Source organism: Suricata suricatta, chromosome 3, assembly GCF_006229205.1.
Source record: "Suricata suricatta isolate VVHF042 chromosome 3, meerkat_22Aug2017_6uvM2_HiC, whole genome shotgun sequence".
NCBI classification, from domain to species: domain Eukaryota; kingdom Metazoa; phylum Chordata; class Mammalia; order Carnivora; family Herpestidae; genus Suricata; species Suricata suricatta.
This window is the reverse complement of record NC_043702.1, coordinates 123,264,797-123,284,580: the sequence shown is the minus strand read 5'-3', so window position 1 is coordinate 123,284,580 and position 19,784 is coordinate 123,264,797. Positions and strand designations below refer to the sequence as shown.

The 19,784-nt window shown below is 38.2% G+C and overlaps 1 protein-coding gene across 1 annotated transcript in view; it reads right to left on the bottom strand.

The window, feature by feature from the left end:
* Window positions 1–632: 632 nt before the first annotated feature.
* Window positions 633–19,784, bottom strand: part of MAEL (maelstrom spermatogenic transposon silencer) — a 37,013-nt gene continuing 17,861 nt past the window's right edge. Inside the window, exons 9-12 of the mRNA XM_029933074.1 lie at window positions 5,960–6,022; window positions 4,840–4,972; window positions 1,642–1,717; window positions 633–1,084 (exon numbers count right to left, since the gene is read on the bottom strand). Coding sequence (XP_029788934.1) covers window positions 897–1,084; window positions 1,642–1,717; window positions 4,840–4,972; window positions 5,960–6,022 — 460 coding nt within the window. The 3' untranslated portion in view covers window positions 633–896. The remainder of the gene's footprint in view (window positions 1,085–1,641; window positions 1,718–4,839; window positions 4,973–5,959; window positions 6,023–19,784) is intronic.

The following is a 19,784-nucleotide window of genomic DNA, read 5'->3' as shown; positions in this document are numbered from 1 at the left end:
CAGAACTGGACTTAGGCACCTAAAGCCATGAATCTGAATTCTAATTTTAGGCCTTCCCTTCATTTCCCCAGCCAACCCAAATACTGTCATATTGATTTTGAAGAAAGATACGTTTTCAAAGCCTGGATGTAAGATTTTTAAAAATCTGCTAGTAGAAAATGCAATATAAGCTTATACTGTATGAGTTATTTCTTGTTAAAAAGATCTGATATCAAAAATAGATAAAAAGGAAGAAGAAAACGCCATATATGAGAAACAGTCTTTGGAGTCACAGTTCCTCCAGAATAGAACCTGAATCTCTGAGGTGTGTGTGTTGTGTGTGCATGTGTGTGTGTAGTGCGTGTGCGTGTGTGTGTAAAATGGAGGTAATCTCCTTTCCCCAAGGTGTGTGTGTGTGTTGTGTGTGTGTAAAATGGAGGTAATCTCCTTTCCCCAAATGGTTATAAGGATTTCACAAGATGACAGATATGTACGTCCATAAAGTAGATACTTAAATAAGGTTCCACATTTCATAATGGGAAGAAATAAATTAACAGTATTTGAAAAACAGATTTATAACAGATATTCAGTACCTTTATTGTAGAGGAAAAGATTATCAAAACATTCCCAAAAGCACAACTCTGAAATGCCAGTTTTGTTTTTAAAGGACTCAAACTTTAATGGCATTCACACCATGTAGTCAGGAAGTAGAACAAGTCCTCAGGAAAGAAAAAAGAAAAAATGCAAAGATATTCTCCAGCCACAATTATTTTTAATCTATGAAACAGAATTTCCTTACCAATTAAGTAGTTTTTAGTGTAGTGACATTTATCATTGATGCGATCGGTTTATTATGACTGTAGTCAGAAGGGAAGCTGGGCTTGTTATTTTTCCAGAAATTGAAAACGGAACCATCATTAAGATAAGGAAGAGAAGGATTTGTACCCATCTTTCTGGGACATGTAAGGGGAGAGTGCAGCCTCACAGCTGGAGAATTTGTGGATATTGCTGGAGGAACTGGAGATGCTCTCTAGCAAGCGCGTAATCCCTCTTCCCCGAGCACTGTTGTTTTGGCCAGAAATTTTCACCCCAGATGGATAGTCACCTAAGGATATTGGAAATATAAGAAAAGCAATGTAGTAATTTTACAGTTTTATTATATGGAGATCGTGTGACTAACTCTTATCCTACTATTGGCCTTTCATGAACAGGACAGAGATTCTTAATAAAGTAAAACAGATTCTCAGAATAAAGGTAAACGCCTGAACAAGAACATTTCTTTTTGAGTTTAGCCTCAGAAACCTTAATTGAAGCTCTTCAGGCACCACTTGAAATTTCACGTCACTAGCTTTTAAATTTTCCTACCTGCCCAAAGACATCACAAAACTATAAAACTATCGCTGCTACAGGCCTAACAGGTTTATTTTAAATGCCTTGAACAAAATCAGAAGACTAAATTAAATCATATTAAAGTGATACAAAAATATGTATATTGAAATTATTTAAGGTGGTAATGTCAAATAAAGTTCCCAATTCAATAAAATCCTCATATCCTAAAACAAATTTAGAGCATCTGTTTAATAAGTACCATAGCCTGGAATCTGAATAAGCTTTAGGCCCAGTGCCTCCTGAGTGCGTTCTTAGAAAACAGAAGATGCTTACCAGTGGGTGTGTTTGACCTTTGTTCCTGATTAGAAGAGTTGAAATGAGAAAGTCCTGGACTCTCAACTCTTAGCTTCTGTAACAAAGAAAAATACAAGGGAAAAAATGTTTTCTTATCAATTATTGGATCTACTTCAATCTCAAATTACTGTTTATAAAATACAAACACCCGATTTTACCATGTCTGATCAACTTTTGAAGAGATGGCTGTATAGGGAACAGAGGGTAGTATATGGAGGGGAATTACAAGGTCCAGAGAGGATTATTATTTTTAGAGATGAGATTATAGGGGCGCTTGATCAAGTTAAGTGTCTGGCTCTCGACTTCAGCTCCCATGTGGGGCTCTGCCCGGGATTCACTCTTTCCCTCTCTCTGCTCCTCCCCCGCTCATGCTCATGCTCTTTCTCTAAAAAATAAACATTAAAAAAATTTTAAAAAGAAAAGAAAAAGCTGTAGGAGGTTGGGAGAAATGGACGACAGGTAACACTAGGGCTCACTTGAAGTGGGTAGTGATTAGACCCGTCAGTATGGCAGTTTCTTTTCAGTCTCATTTAGCTTCATGAGTATAGGAATAGAGTAGGTGAAGAGTTAGATTCAGGGTATCTGTCAATCAATTAGGATGAAAACAGGAGAGGCTATGAAGTTGATATTGCAAGTGAGTGGAAATGCAAGAATTGAAGCTGGGAAGGAAGGAGGTGAGGGCAGGGGTGAGGGAGGTACACGAGGAGACACACAGCTGTGGCACTGCCTATGTGTCAGGGGTACCGCCAGGGCCTAGGACAGGATAGCGGGAATGGGTACCTGATGTGCAGCGGGAAACAGGACCACTGGAGAAAGGGAAGGCAGAGAGCTGAGCGGTGGGGCAGCTGGATGACCTAGGGCAAGCTGACATCGAGAATTCTGATAGGAATGCTATTTGATAACATGGCTCAGTGTTACTCTACGAATGAGGACAACCCGCTCAGGGGCCTACTGCCTCTAGAATGTGGCCGTCAGGCACTACAGCCTTTACGGAAGAAGACTCAAAGTCTAAGGATTTTAGGGAGAAGATAGGAAGAAGCCTGTAAGAGGCAATGTTAAATATGGAAATCTCAAATCTAAGCCCATGATAAATGAGGGGAAAAAAGACATCACCATTTAAAAAAAAACTTTTTAATGTTTGAGAGAGAAAGAACGAACAAACAAGATGAGGAAGGGCAGAGAGAGAGGGAGACACAGAATCTGAAGCAGGCTCTAGGCTCTGAGTTATCAGCACAGAGCCCGACACAGGGCTTAAACTCATGAACCACAACATCATGACTTGACCCAAAATCAGACATTTAACTAACTGAGCCCCCCAGGTGTCTCACAACAGCAGGATTTGATAGGGTTAACAGGGAAGCAGTATTTTTACAGGATAGCCAAATTTTAGTCAGAAAAGAGAAGATAAACAGATCTTCCCAAGAAATGATTGAAGATATTTGAGATTTTGCTGATAACTAAGGTCTCTCAATCTTAGAGTTTTTCAGGAGTTGGCTAGGACTGGGAAACACAGTCAGCCAAGTAAGAGGAGTCTGGGAGAGGAGAGAGAAATCAGGTATCCTAAGTGTCTGTAGTGACTGACGTAAAAAATGAAAAGGAACATACTGAGATTAGTTCTGGTGGTCTCAACACAGTGATGGTGGGGCTAAGAAGGCAAGGATTCTCAACCCGGGCATTTAGGCCAGGTAACACTTTGCTGTGGGAGGCTGTCCTGTGTCCTGTGCACTGTAGGATGTCTGGCCTCTACTCATTTAATGCCAGTAGCACCCCTTCCCGAGATGTGACAACCAAAAATGTCTCCAAACATTGCCAAATGTCCCCTGAAGGGCACAAAATAGGTCCTGGATGATAACCACTGCATTGAGAGTTAACAGGAGAAAGAAAAGTCTTGCTCAAAGAATATATGGAGACCTCTGGGATATCCTTTTTATTTTTATTATTCTTTAAAATGTTTATTTTGAGAGAGAAAGCAAGGAAGTATGCACACAGCATGAGTGAGGGAGGGGCAGAGAAAAAGAGACAGAATCCCAAGCAGGCTCTGCACTGTCAGTGCAAAGCCCGAAGTGGGGCTTTATCTCCCGAACCTCTGAGATCATGACCTGAGCCGAAATCCAGAGATAGAAGCCTACCCAATGAGCCACTCAGGCACGCCTCTCTTTTTCATTTTTTAAATTATCATACACTAAGATGGACTTTTTTGGGGTGTCCACACCTCTACAAGTTTTACCACAAGATGTGATCTGTGAAACCACTCCTGTAATCAGGACAGAGTGCCACTCTACCACCTCACAAACTGCCCTCGTGCTGTCCCTTCACAGTTACCCCAAACCCTTGGGAACCGCTGATATGTTCTTTATCATTATTATTTTGTCTTTATAAGAATGTTATATAATATTTGAGACTACTTCTTTTGCCAAGTATAATTAATATCCATGAGACCCTAATCACTAACTGTAACAGTAGTTCATTCTATTTTGGGGGTTCCCTTTTCACTGTTTTATGAACTATCTTTAAATGACAACATTTATCTGTTATGTACTATGTTCCTCAGCAGAGCTCTTGGCACTTTCATTTATAGTTGCATTTAATACTGTAACTACTAGCCCTTATTATTCTTGTTTTACAGATAAGGAATCAGCACAGCAAGTTCAAATAACTTGCATAAAGACACACACAGACTATATGGAGCAGGCTGAAATGCAATTCAGGAATTCTAAGTCCACAGTCTATACTCTTAACTGCTAGGCTATTAGTAATTCAGAGAGGATTACTAGTAAATAAATAGCAAGGAGGGAAGAAAGGTGGTAGGGAAATTAGATAGCTTTTAACCAAATCATAAATCAGGTCTTACATATTTTTGAAGTAAATATTTTAAGTATTTATATTACCTACATTTAGACAATTTTTGGAGTAAGTTTTGGATATGGTTTGTATAAAGACAGACTATTGCTAATTTTGATTTTTCTAAAACTTTGTTAAACATTGTAGGAAAATATACAAAGAAGAAGATTTATGCAAGTGGGTCCAACAGGAGTAAGAAGTGTTTGACATTCCACAAAGGATTTTTAAAAAATGTTTTAGAAAAAAGGGAACCAAAGTCCAGGTCTTCAGCTGCTGTCGGCCAGGACCATATGGAGTAGCACAGAGACCAGGAGCTGCTAAACGTCAGCTCCTTACCTGATAACGCCCTGCATCCAATACAACCATTTTGGGGGTCACGCTATTGCTGGCCTCATAATCTTGAAGCGGCACGTGAGTTTCTGTAAGCTGGATTCCAAAGAGAGTGGCCAGAGAATTACTGATACAGTACCTTTAAAAGGAAATAATAAAATTCATTATCAGAATCTAATTCATTCTAAAACGATTCCGATTTTTAAAATTTCTAACATAAAAAGCATGTAAGATATACCGTTCTAAATTGGCAGGGATGATTTGGCGATTCAGAGAAATGGGAATGGGTAGCAACACATATCATAAACTGGTCATTACTAGTAAGAAATGCTCTTCTGATTACCAGATAATCAGGTTCATTTATATTCAATTTCATTAAATTTAAATTTCAGGTTCATTATAAGGGAACATGGATGGTAGTAAAGACTACCAGAATTCTCAAATGTTTAAGGCAAGGAAAGAGCAACAGAAATTAGGCTACAACTTTAAAATCACTCATCTATCCTCAGAATCAACTGCCACCAGCCATGTAAAGGGACCACCAGAGCACCCAGGGATGAGGCCCCAGGTACTTTAACGACAGAACAAGAAGTGGGGTGTCTGGGTGGCTCTCTTGGTTAAGTATCTGACTCTTGATTTTGGCTCAGGTCCTGATCTCACAATTTGTGAGTTCAAGCCCTTCACTGTGCTCTGCACTGACCATGTGGAGCCTGTTTGAGATTTTCTCTCTCCGCCCCACTCCACTCACTCTCTCTCAAAAATAAACAAACAGTTTTAAAAACGAGAAGAAAAGGGTCTTTTTTGAGCACCTTAACAAGGAAGTGCTATTAATGATGGTAGGGAATTTCACTCTCCTATAACAAAAATTTTCAAAAAGTGCTTCTGAAGGTTCGCTCAAATTGCTCATGTGGTTAACTATACCAAACAAGTGTGGCATGCGCAGAATAATAAAAGTTACATGAACACACACACACGCACACACCACACCCAACCCTTTGTTTTTAAGAGAATGATGGAAATAGAAGTGAACAGCATTTAACCCATTCGTGAAAGCAACAGCGAGCAAAATGGCTAAGAACTCGATGCAGAATACAGCATTATGAAGAAATTCCTTTCTCCAACTTACGCGATTTTCTTGCAAACAGCTAAAGCACAGAAGAGAATATCGTTTTCTTCATGCCACTTGCACCTATACAAAAAAGAAAAAGGACTTTAATGGCCTTAACAGGAGTAACATCGCTTAAGGGTTTTTATATGCCAGATTTCTAACTTACCTAGTTTAACTTACCTAGTTAAAATCATTTAAGAAAACCTGACACCACTACTCAAAGGTTTAACATTTAACAAACAAAAATTTAAAAACATACTTTTTTAAAATGTATCTCCTCTGATGCAAATTCATACACTCCACATCACAGGAAAATTCTACCTTGAAATAAAATGAGTGTTACAGAGACACATTAGTCCCTTTGGTTACCATGCGCCTGTTTGACAACCATTTACTAAGTGCATCCTATTTACCAGCTATTGATCTTGGCACTAGGGATACAGTACTGAATGAAACACAGAAACCCTTATCCACACAAAACTTACTTAAGTAGGGAAGACAGATCAAAAAAGATGTAGGCATAATACACAATAAATTAGATCAAGACAAATTCTAAGGAGGAAAAACAATAAAGATGAAAAAGATGGTATGAAATGTTGGAAAGAGGTGACATTTTAGGTAAGGCATCCAGGAGAGGCACCACTGAGAAGCTGATGTTTGAGTGGGGGCTTCAGGAGATCATTCTGTAGAGAAAATGATGAACAGTACACTTTTATAATAGCCACTATAAACCCGTATCCTTCCACTGAGCACAGTCTATTGAGACTCAGAATAGTACTTACTACTTGAGTAATTAAAAGCTTGCCTGAATCTAGCAAGAATCACTTAAAAATTACCAAAAACATGCTAAAGACTAAATGTAAAAAGTCAATTATCTGTATTTAATTGAAGTTATTTAACTGAATGGAAGACTAAATATAAAATTAAGAATTTCCCACTGCTTTTATAAAGTGATTCAATAAGCAGGATTCATAAAACTCTTAGATCTAAAATGAAGGCTTAGGTTGAAATTAAGCCTAAGTTCTCACATAGACACACAGAGTCAAGTAATTTTTAAATTTCCAGTTACTTTTGCTCATTTTCCAGAACTTAAAACCCCAAGTTTAGTTAGCACCTCGTATACACATTTCCACGTAGATCATATGTGAAATAAAGGCAACTGAAAAACTAGCAATGTATTCCAGGATTAAAAACAAAAAAACCCAAGAACAAACCTTTAGAAATCTGATTCCAGGGAAAAATGCCTCCAAATCTAATAGTTATACTGTTAAAAATGACATTGTTTTGATGTTTTACTTATGTTTTTTAAAATTTTAACTTGAATTCCAATTAGTTAACGCACAGTGTAATATGTTTCAGGTGTACAATTCAGTGACTAAACATTCCCATACATCACCACTCATCACAAACGCACTCCTTAATCCCCATCACCTATTTAAGCCGGTCCCCCAACCCCTTCCCTTCTGGTGTTCTCTACAGTTAAGAGTCTGTTTCTTGGTTTGTCTCTTTTTTCCCCTATGATCATTTGTTTTGTTTCTTAAATTCCACATATGAATGGAATCATATGGTATCTGTCTTTCTCGGACTTACTTCTTCTGGATTCTCTTCCTCAAAATCATCCCACCAAACCCCTAAAAATTACTGTATTTTCTAGTTAAGGAGGATTTAAGTATCTGTCAGAAATCAGAACTGCTTTGTACACTTTGTTAAACTATTAATATGCATTCTGTAGCCTCAAATCTAGCCCCAGCTTGAAAACCTCTTAGATAGGTTTATTTGTGAAATTCCACTCTAAAGTCCTAAGGTCACAAGTCAGTCAGTCTTTTGAGTAAATCTGCAACCTACCCTGAGTTCCAACACGACCTCATTCACTCCAACGACATGTAGCAGGAAGGCTTTGACAATCCTCTTTTCCTGTCGTAAAAAGTCTCAATGGTGTCCTTTCCTGCCCTTTCAGGATGAAGATTCCTCCCTCTTCCCGAGGATAACCCAGCCTTCACACCTTGCTCACAACAGGCTGCTACAGAGGCTCTCCCTGCCCATCACACTGACTCACTAGTTTCTCTTAAATAGGAATGTGTTTTCATTCCTCTGAGTCACTGTCCTTTTCTTCTTTTGGAAGGTTCTCTCTTCAACCCAAATCTCTGCTCACATAAATTCTATTCATCTTTCCAGGAGAACCAAATAAAACATTTATCCCATCAAGTATTTCATGTATTTTTAACCCTCACACTTGAAATGATTTCTCCCTGATGTATCACAATGTTTGGAAACTCTTTTAAAAGTTATAAGTGGGGCGCCTGGGCGGCTCAGTCAGTTGAGTGTCCAGCTTTGGCTCAGGTCATGATCTCATGGTTCATGGGTTCAAGTCCTGCGTCAGGCTCTGTGCTGACAGCTAGCTCAGAGCCTGGAGCCTGTCTTCAGATCCCGTGTCTCCCTCTCTCTCTGACCCTCCCCTGCTCACACACTCTCTCGCTCTCAAAAAAAATAAAACATTAAGAAAAATGAAAAGTTCTAAGAAATCATCATATACAACTTCATTTGTTTATTTCGCTTTATTGCTCTTTGTCAGACAGGAGACACTGAAGGCACGGACAATCATGTTACGCTTTTCTGTGTTTCCCACAGAACCTAGTCTCCGACCTTATGTAAAAGAGCCACCTAACATTTGTTAAAAATAAAAACTCAGGGCGCCTGGGTGGCCCTGCTGGTTGAGCTTCCAACTTCGATTCAGGTCACGGTCTCACAGTTCTGTTGTGAGTTGTTGGGCTAGCTGGTGGCAGTGGGAAGCCCTCTTGGGATCCTCTGTCTCCCTCTCTTCCTGCCTCTTCTCTTCTCATACTCTCTCTCAAAAATAAACATTAAAAAATAATAAAATAAAATAAACACTCAATAAACTAGTCTAAGAAAAAAACAACTCTAAAGTGATGTCAAAATATAAAGCTGCACCTCTCATGGACACATGCACCCCGATGTTTATAGCAGCACTATTGACAACAGGCAAAGTATGGAAAGAGCCCAAATGTCCACTGATGGATGAATAAAGAAGATGTGTGTGTGTGTGTGTGTGTGTGTGTGTGTGTGTATACATATAACACAGAATATTACTTGGTGATCAAAAAGAATGAAATCTTGCCATTTGCAACGATGTGGATGGAACTAGAGATTTTTTTTAATTTTTTATAATGTTTTATAATGTTTATAATGAGTTGTCAGCACAGAGCCTGATGTGAGGCTTGAACCCATGAACATTTAGATCAGGACCTGTGCCACAGATGGACGCTCAACTGAGCCACCCAGGTGCCCCGGAACTAGAGGGTATTATGCTAAGTGAAATAAAAGTCAGAGAAAGACAAATATCATATTACTCCACTCATATGTGGAATTTAAGATACAAAACAGATAAACATAAGGAAAGGGAAGGAAGCAAATGTAATATAAAAACAGAAAAGGAGACAAACCATAGGAGACTCTTAAATACAAAGAACAAACTGGGGGTGCTGGAGGGGTATTGGGTGGGGGGGATGGGCTAAATGGGCAAAGGCCATTGAGGAAGACACTTGTTGGGATGAGCACTTGGTGATCACTAAATTCTATTCCTGAAATCATTATTACACTATATGTTAACTAACCTGGATTTAAATTTAAAAAGTAAAATTATTTGAAAGAAAAAAAACTGCACCCCTTAAAACTACTATTGCTGGGGATTCTGGTTAAAAATGCATGAACTTATCTCCTCTTCCTCTCAAAACCCTATGAAAATGACAGTCAAAAGAAGAAAAATAGTAGAGGTCTACAGTAAAGGAGAAAACAGGAAGAGGCCTCTATGGAATAGAGCTTAACAAACCTGCAGGATACAGAAAGTAGATGAAGGAGTGGTAACTGATGAAGCTAGACAATGGAAGTCACAGCCTTCAGCCCTCACAGAACTGGTTACACAGCAGCTCTGTCCACCAGAACTCTGGAGAGGCTCTGAGCCCATGGACATGTCGCTGGCTAGGGAGAAGCAGTAAGACATGATCTGAACTTCTTCTGTACAAAAAATGGTCACGCTCCCTGACTGTGTGAAGAAGTAAACTCTTCTTAGAGAACTACGCAGCAAGAATGGATGCTAGTACGACAAAGCCCTCAATATTCTGGCATTTAGGATTCTGTCTCAGCTTAACATCCAGCTCTGTTGTCTGCTTCCCTAGAGTAAAGCCCAATTAATTGATAATCTCCAATGAACAATACCAAATCCTTACTCGGCTTTGCAACCTCATTTCTAAATACGAATATAACCAAAGACAATCCGACATTCAAAGAGAGCCTGCATCATGAAAAGATCAAGACAGGAACACAACACACAACCCCAAAGAATGAAAACCCAAAGAACAAAAGCACACAAACATCCCTGCCGCACCAACAAGTACCCCAATGAGATCTATGAAAGTATCGTGTCCATGATCCTACGTTTCTTCCTCATATCTTCAACCTGAATCAGCATTGATAATGGCTGTGACAGTCTGTGTAACAGGATAGCACCCGCAGGCAGAGAGGTACTGAGACCTCAACAAGTCAGCCTCTGCCCAGTATTAAAATGCCACAGCTTGTTAGGGTTCTGTGCTTGGTGCCCTTTGTGTCCTCTGCCTAAGTTACCTCATCAGCATCCAACAGATCCATTAAAGAAGAGAACTGGTCTCTCTTCATTGCATTTTCAGGGCACAGAAGAGTGCCTGAAATGATGAATGCTGGCATTATCCAAATCTCTTCATGGAGTTCTAGGCTTGCTTGTTACTTCTAGATCTTACCTCACCAGGACCTCAACACATTCTAAACTTGCTCCTCTCTTCCCTGTCTACCCTGAAACATATACTACAAACCTGAGCATTGTCTTTATTTCTTTTCAAGCTCTTCATGTATCCAGTCCATCAGCAAGGTTTACTAATTTTTACCAAGATGAAATCTCCATCTCTACTGTCACTACTCTGGTCCAAGCCATTTCTTGCCTAGACTAGAGAAATGGCTTAATAGTTATAGACCGTATTTTTCCTTTCTTGCCTCCTTTCAATATATCCATTAAAAACTCAAGAGGATCTTTTAGAAACCTAACCAAATTTTGTTAGTTCCCTGCTTGATAAAATTCCTTCCTGTACCCCCCAAATACAGAGACCTGATGGTTGCCAGATGGGAAGGGAGTAAGGATGGGGAAAAAATTCCTGTGGCTTCCTGTAGCTTAGGTGGCTTATAGTGTTTATAGCCCTCAACTTATAGCTTGAGGCTCACATTGTGCATTCTCCCCTTTGCTCACTAATTTCTAGTCACATTAACAATTTCCAATAAACACCAAGCTTTCACCTCAAGGCCTTTGCCTCTCTCTGCTCAGGATACTTTTGTTTTTCATGGCTGCATCTGTCTCTTGCTTCAGATCTGTTTTAATATTACATCCTTAAAAACTATTCTTAACTATTCTACAAAGTAGTCTTTTTACATAGTCTTCTCTGCAAGAGGAGGAACAGTATCCTGCTGATTTCCTTCTCTGCACTGATCACAAGCTCAAATTACCATTTTGTTATTTACTGTAGGTTTCTCTTTCCCATGAAAGACCACGTAGATCTTGTTCACCACTGACCTTCAGCACAGTGCCTGGACAGAGGAGATGCTCAATAAATACTGGCTGATTGATTAAAAGCTGACTTGTTTCAAACATACATCATTACACAGAGAATTAATTCAAAGACAATTTTGACAAACAGCAACAAAGAGAGTGGGACTCCATCCTGTCCAAAGCAGTTTATTACAAAAGTGCCTAAAATGCTATGTAAGAGTTTCATCATTAACAAAATCCCACAGCACAGGGATTTCTCTGTCTCCTATGCCAAAGATACTCTTACTGTAGCCTACACTTACTCAACTGAGCTCAAAACCGTGTTTCTTCGATTTTAAAACATGCTTTTTTCACTTTTTACCTTAAGTAGAAATGTATTTTTCCAACTGAAGGTATTTTACAGTTGCTATTGGTCTAGAAATAGTTGCACTGCCTGAACATGTACAAACTTGGTTGTTCCTGATAAACAACTGCAACCCATTTTATTCAATAAACCAATTGAAGACTATTTGACAAAATATTGATTTGTCTCTGAACACATTCTGCTGACATCAAGAACCAGCATAAAAACTTGCGTAAAGGGTGTCTGTTAGTGGCAAGAAGTATTTTAATATACCAGCATATAAATACATATGTCCAGCAAGTGTTTCACTAATTCATGTTGTTCACTTTCTTTGTAGAATACGTGCTCAGTCTATTTGATTTCCTTTTTTTTTCATCCTAGTAACCATACATTTAATCTTTCCCCTAAAATTATTTTTTATTGTAACTGAAGTAAAGACTTTCAGCTGTACAACAGTGATTCCACACATTTAATAAATTCTACACCACGCTCACAAGTGTAGCTACAACTCTATTACGATAACGCTGACTGTATTCCTTGTGCTGTACTTTTCATCCCCGTAACTTACTCGTTCCTTAGGTGGGAGTCTCTACCTCTTACCCCCCTTCACTTATTTTCCCCCATTCCCCTCCTTTATCCTCTCAGTTTGTTCTCTTGTATTTATGAGTCTGCTTCTGCTTTTGTTCTTTAGATTTCACATAGAGGTGAAATTCCCATGGTATTTGTCTTTGATCCATTTCACTCAGCAAAACACCCTCTAGGTCCATCATGTTTTGCAAATGGCAAGATCTCATTCCTTTTTATGGCTGAGTAATATTCACATCTTCTTTACCCATTCATCTATACACTGGTTTGCTTCCAATGCTTGGCTATGATCTCATTCTTTTTTTATGGCCAACATTCACATCTTCTTGACCCATTCATCTCTGGATGGACATTTGGTCTGCTTTCATATCTTGGCTATTGTAAATAATACTGCAATAAACATTAGGGTGCATAGATCTTTTCCAATTAGTGTTTTTTCCTACAGATAATACATGCAGTAAGGGAAGTACTGGATCATATATTTGTATTTCTAATTTTTTGAGGAACTTCCATACTGTTTTCATAGTGGCTGCAGCAATTTACATTCCCACCAAAAGTGCACAAGGATCGTTTTTTTCTCCACATCCTCACCAACACTTATTTGTCTTTTCGTTTCTAGGTGTTCTGACAGGTGTTAAGATAATAGCTAGCTCATTGTGGTTTTGATTTGCATTCTCTCATGATGAATGATGTTGATTGAGCATCTTCTCACATGTCTGCCATCTGTATGGCTTCTTTGGAAAAAGGTCTATACGGGTTCTATGCTCATCTCTTAAATCAGATTTTTTGTGTGTGTTGAGTTGTAGAAATTCTTCATACATTTTGGATACTAACCTATTATCCGACATGTAACTTAGAAATATCTTTTCCCTTTCAGTAAGTTGCCTTTTTATTTTGTTGATGGTTTCCTTCATGGTGCAAAAGCTTTTCATTTTGGTGTAGTCCCAATAGTTTATTTTTGCTTTTGTTTCCATTGCTTGAGAAAAATGTTGCTACAGCAGATGTCAAAGAGACTACTGCCTGTATTTTCTTCTAGGAGTTTTATAGTTTCTTAAATTCTTTTTTTAATGTTTATTTTTTGAGAGAAACAGAGAGAGAGAGAGGGAGGGAGGGAGAGGGAGGGAGGCAGGGAGGCAGGCATCACGAGCAAGCGCACGTGTGAGAGCGAGTGTGGAGGGGCTGACAGAAAGGGAGGCACAGAATCTGAAGCAGGTTCCAGGCTCTGAGCTGTCAGCACAGACCCCAATGTGGGACTCAAACTCATGGATCACAAGATCATGACCTGGTCTGAAGTTGGAAACTTAACCCACTGATCCACCCAGGCGCCCCCTAGGAGTTTTATAGTTTCAAATCTTCAATACATTGAGTTTATTTTTGTTTAAGGTGTATGGTGCGTTCTCTTTTAAGAAACATTGTATCACCAACGCTCTGGATGGCAGAGAAGTTAATAATGTATATAAACATAGACACTGAATGGCTCTGAAAGTAAAGTTTTAGAAATACATTAATGAAAAGCTGAGCTAATAGTATACAAATCCAAATATGCTAACATATCATCCATAAATTTTACAGATTAACAATAAAAAAACAGAAAATCTATAGACGACACACAACCAAGACAGAATTACAAAAGTCAATTACCTAAAAGTGGGGGGGGAACCTCTTAATTTCCAATGGAGTAATTTCTCAAGCTCATACCAAACTATTTTATATGACTTTATAGGGAGGCCAGAGTCCAGAAAAACACTGGAATAGAGACAGTAGGGAAATAAAGAGCCTAAGATTAAAATTACAGTAATTCTACAATGAGATCTGCAAATATTCAGAATCCTGATAGATGAGAGCACTGACTACAGGAAAGGGACTTAAGAGCGCCTGTGAGGCTCTAGGAGGCAGACTGGAAAGGAAGGCTTCTGGGTAGCAGGGGGTAAGAGGAAGGGAGAAGAGTTGTTTAGAAATTGCATGGAATGGAAAAAAAAAAAAAAGCAAAATTTTTCAGGACAAAAGAAAGCAAAGAAAAATGGGAAGACCCGCCACCCTGAAAGCATTCAAAGGAACCACCATTTGCTACACTGCCAGAAGAGGGAGCACTGAAATGAAGAATGTCAAACCTCTCAAATCACCACCCCTGTCCATGAACTACAAAGGAACAACACACTCTGATATACAGAAAGCTACAAGAAAACTGAAAATGAGACTCAAAACACTTTAGCTGATAACTCTTCCCCCACCATCCCCCATCCCGGAAAAACCACAAAGGAAAACTAAAACATAACATTCTATGTTGAATTAAATATCCTCAAAGAAGAATTTTAAGATATGAAAACATGTCCTGAGTGAGAAATTTCAAAACTAAGAATAGAAATAAAGAAACTTTAGAGTTGACAAAACTCTGGAAATAAAAATTATATCAGAAAAGAACTAAATTACAAACTTCCTAAGTAAAAATTAAAGATTAAAGACATTTTTTAAAAAAGGACTAGACAGGGCGCCTGGGTGGCTGAGTCAATTGAGCACTTGGCTCTGGCTCAGGTCATGATCTCAGGGTTCATGGTTCGAAGCCCGCATCAGGCTCTGTGCTGACAGGTAGTTCAGAGCCTGGAGCCTGCTTCATATTCTGTCTCTCCTCACTCTATGCCCCACCCCCACTCATGCTCCATTTCTGTCTCAATAATAAGTAAACGTAAAAAAAAAAAAAAAAAAAGGAAAAAGGTCAGAGACCATGGTCAAAATGAAAGATAGGCAAAGTGGAGTGCCTGAGTGGCTCAGTAGGTTAAAGTGTCCGACTTCAACTCAGGTCATGATCTCATGGTCTGTGGGTTTGAACCCCATGTTGGGCTCCTATGCTGACAGCTCAGAGCCTGGAGCCTAGTTCAGATTCTGTTTCCCTCTCTCTCTACCCTTCCCCCACTCGCACTCTGTCTTTCTCTAAAATAAAAAAGACAAATAAGACCAAACATGCATATGCTAGACTCCCTTAAGAAGGGAAACTAAATAGAACAGAATACTAAACAATGATCAAAGAAAAATCTCGAGGAGTAAGGAAGGCCTGATTCTGCATATTTCACCAAACAACCCAGAAAACTGACCTGCAATAATATACTCAGAGAAATATCATTATAAAACAATTAGACTCCTTAAAGAGGAAAAAACATCCTTAAAGTCTCCAGGCAAAAAGATCAAATAACTTAACAGGCCAAGAGAATTAAATGACCAAACTTCTCAAAAGCAACACAACAATGAAGCTGTATTTTGTAGAGACTCAAGGAAATACAAGATAAATCGGTAACAAGTTTTCATTAGGCAAAAGCACAGAGAGAACTGTTCCCAAGAGCCCTTAATCAATCTACCAGATCAAGACTCCACAATTTTTTTCTGGCAAGGCACCGAAATAACACAGTAACCAACTTAAAACTATAGGATATGCAATGAAACACAGAAACACAGTGTAACAGGAAACTTTAATACACCATTCTCAACATGTGACAGATCAAGCATAGCTAAAGGGATTAAGAAATTTTTTTTAATAACTGGAAGTTTGTACCTTCTAATCTTCACCTCAATAGTCCACCTTCTCACCAACCTCCCCCTCTGACAACTACCAGTTTGTTCTCTGTATTTAGTCACTTTGGTTTTTAGTTTCTCTGTCTTTGTTTTTAGAGTCCATATAGATGTATTTGTCTTTGTCTGACTTATTTCACTCAGCATAATACCATCTAGGTATATCCATGTTGCCATAAATTGCAAGATGCATTCTTTTTTGTGGCTCAGTGATATTCCAGGGTGTATGTGTGAGTTGTGCACACCAATCTCCTTTATCCATTCATTTATCAATGGGCACCTAGGCTGCTCCCATGTCTTGTCTATTCTAAATACACATGGGGGGGGCAGTATCTTTTCAAATTAGTGTTTTTGTTTCCTTTGGGTGGATACTCAGTAATGGAATTACCAGCTCTCGTGGTCTATTTTTAATGTTTTTGAGGAACCTCCGTGCTCATTTTCCACAGTGGTTGCACCAACTTACATTCCCACCAGTAGTGTGCTGGGCCTCCCTTTTCTCCACATCCACACCAACCCTTGTCTTTCTTAAGAGATAAAACAACCTAAACAACATAATCAAAGTAGACCTCATGGGTAAATGTCAGATGCTACACCCTGATAATATTCTTCTCACATGCCCACAAAACATTCACAAAATTGATTATATATTAAGTTAGCAAAAACAATTACAAAACTTCCATAAAGTGGAAATATTATGAACAAAAGTGATCACAATGCAAAGACACTATAATTTACTAACAAAAAGAAAGGCCTTTCCACCTTGAGATTATTAACTCATGGGTTAAAACTATAGAATATGAAAGCAATGTTAAGAAAATTCACTCTACTACTTATCAATAAAAATTAAAATTAATGAATTCTAAGCCCCCAAAATAAAAGAACCAGAGTACCAAGAAAATAAGAAAAAAGCAGAAATTAATGAGGAAGAGAATTAAAAAATAATCTTATAAAATCTTGTTGTTTTGAAGAAAAAAAATAACAAAATAGATAATACGCTACTTTCATTTAAGGAAAAAAAGCACAAATATACAAGATAACCACTGAAACAGGAAATTTTAAAGATTACAAGACTAACTTTGCAGACTTTTAAACAAATTTGGAAACTTATGTAAAACGTACAATTTCCTAGAGAAGTACATATTATCAAAATTGATTCCACTAAAGTTAGAAAACATAATTGAATTGATTTTAATAGAAAAACAAAGTTATATTAAAGAACTGCCCCACAAAAATTATCCAGTCCCAGATATGCACAACCTGCCTGAGAAAATTTTTAAAGTCTTGAAAGGCCCAAAAGTACATTTGAGAATGGAAAGACATCTCACCTTGGATAAAATTCAACATTATAAACATTTCAGTTCTCCCCAACTTGTAAATTCAATGCAATCCAAGGAGCTTTATGGAGTTAGACTGAAGTAAAGTGGTTCTTCTGAATATACTTCTTTGTTTAAACACATTAAAAATAATAAAAGTCGACAACGGTTCAGAAAAAATGGAATAAAACAAGCAAATGGACTGAACTAGATTTCAAATGAATAATTTTACCACACTGAAAAAGGGGGAAGAAACAACCCAAATAACTTTTGAACAAAGTATTTTGACTATGTATCTTCAGACTAAGCAACAACTGAAAGCAAGTTCTGAACTATTAATATGCTGTTTTACAGTGATATCACATAACAGTTCTCTAACAACGGACTTTTACTTACTGTATTCTAGGACTGAACAAACAACAATATTGAATGCTGGGTTTTTCACTCAGAGAAGAGAAATACAAAAATAGAAGCGTGAAAACTAGAAAACAATGTGTTGAACTGGAATTGTAGGTTTAGTATGAACTCACGGTGAGACAAAAATGTGTGTGGAGGGGGTGTATGTATGTGAATTTCCTAGCTCTCTCCACTAACAGGAACTAGAATTAATGATGTTCTAGTAGGAATGAGCATACCTAGCACCCACATCTTATCTCCTAAATACTCTCCTCCATTTAAAGAAACTAGGGCTTCTTGGAGAAATGGCTAACCCAAAGCTGAAGCAGGGGAAGTACAAGGATGAGCCTGAATGTATTAAGCTAGAAAGCAAAGAAGCACTCAAAGAATGATGAAGAAATGCCAAAAGGAAACAGAAACCACTGTTTTGAAAGGACTCCCACTGGCCAATAAAGAACAACAGAAGTATAAAAAGTAAGTTAACAGTAACAGATTATAGCCCATTCAACAGAATAGAAATCCATGAGTCGATAATCATTATTATTAAAAATAAAAGCTCCTCCTTACAGTAGAATGACAACTAATAAATGTAGAAGGAACAACTAGATTGGAAAATCACCATTTCACAGGGGCACCTGGGTGGCTCTGTCGCTTAAGTGTCCAACTCTTGATTTCAGCTCAGATCTTCTCACAGTTTGTGAGTTTGAGCCCCTTATCAGGCTCTGTGCTGATAGCATGGAGGTTCCCTCTCTCTCTCTCTCTCTCTCTCTCTGCCCTTCCCCCAATTGCTTGAGCGCTCTCTCTCTCTCTCTCTCTCTCCTCTCAAATAAACCATAAAAAATAAAAATTACCATTCACAAATGTAGTAATTACTGATTCAGGCAAAAATCATCAGTGGATGTGAAAACTAATAGGCAAGTTGAAATCTGAGGAAAAGAAGATCTACCAAATCTCAAAATATCTCCCTACAAAATATTAACTTTAAGGTGAAAACCAGTAACTTTTCAATGGGATAAATCTGGCAGACAATCTCTCAAAAGATCAAAGTTATCACCAGGAATGGAACAAATGGACATCACATGCATCCAGATAAGACATACTGAGAAGACACCTAACGTTTATGGTACTCCTGACAAAAATATAGAACCTCAATCTACTCATGAGTAAATACAGGCAAACTAAATCTAAAAAACAGTCTATAAAGTAACCAGCCTATATGCTTCAAAAATGTCAAGATCATGAAAGTCAAAGTAAGTCGCTTCCAAATATCTTCTCCCATTCTGTTGGTTAACTTATAGTTTTATTGGTAGTTTCCTTCACTGTGCAGTCACTTTCTATTTTGATGTAGTCCCAATAGTTGATTTTTGCTTGGTTTTCCTTGCCTCTGAAGACACAGTAAGATATCTAGTAAGAAGTTCCTATGTCAAAGTGATTACTGCCTATGTTGTCCTCTAGGATTTTGATGGTTTCCTGTTTCACATTTGGGACTTTCACCCATTTTGAATTTATTTTTGTGTATGGTAAGGAAGTGGTCCAGTTTCATTCTTTTGCATGTTGCTGTCCAGTTTTCCCAACATCATCTGGTAATATACAAAGAACTTATAAAACTGAACATCCAAAAAACAAATAATCCAGTTAAAAAATTGGCAGAAAACATGAACATACATTGTTCTGAAAAAGGATCTGGCTAACAGACACATGAAAAGATGCTCAACGTCACTAATTAGGGAAATACAAATCAAAACAATATGGTATCAGCTCACACCAGTCAGAATGGCCAAAATTAACAACACAGGGAACAACAGGTGTGGATAAAGATACGGAGAAAGGCGAACCCTCTTACACTGTTGGTGGGAATGCAAACTTCATGCACGCGGCCACTCTGGAAAACAGGATGGAGTTTCCTCAAAGAGTTTAAAACAGAACTACTCTATGATCTGGCCACTGCACTATTTACCCAAAGGATACAAAAATATGAATTCATAGGGGTATATGCACCCCCATGTTTATAGCAGCATTATCAACAATAGCCAAATTATCAAAAGAGCCCAAATGTCC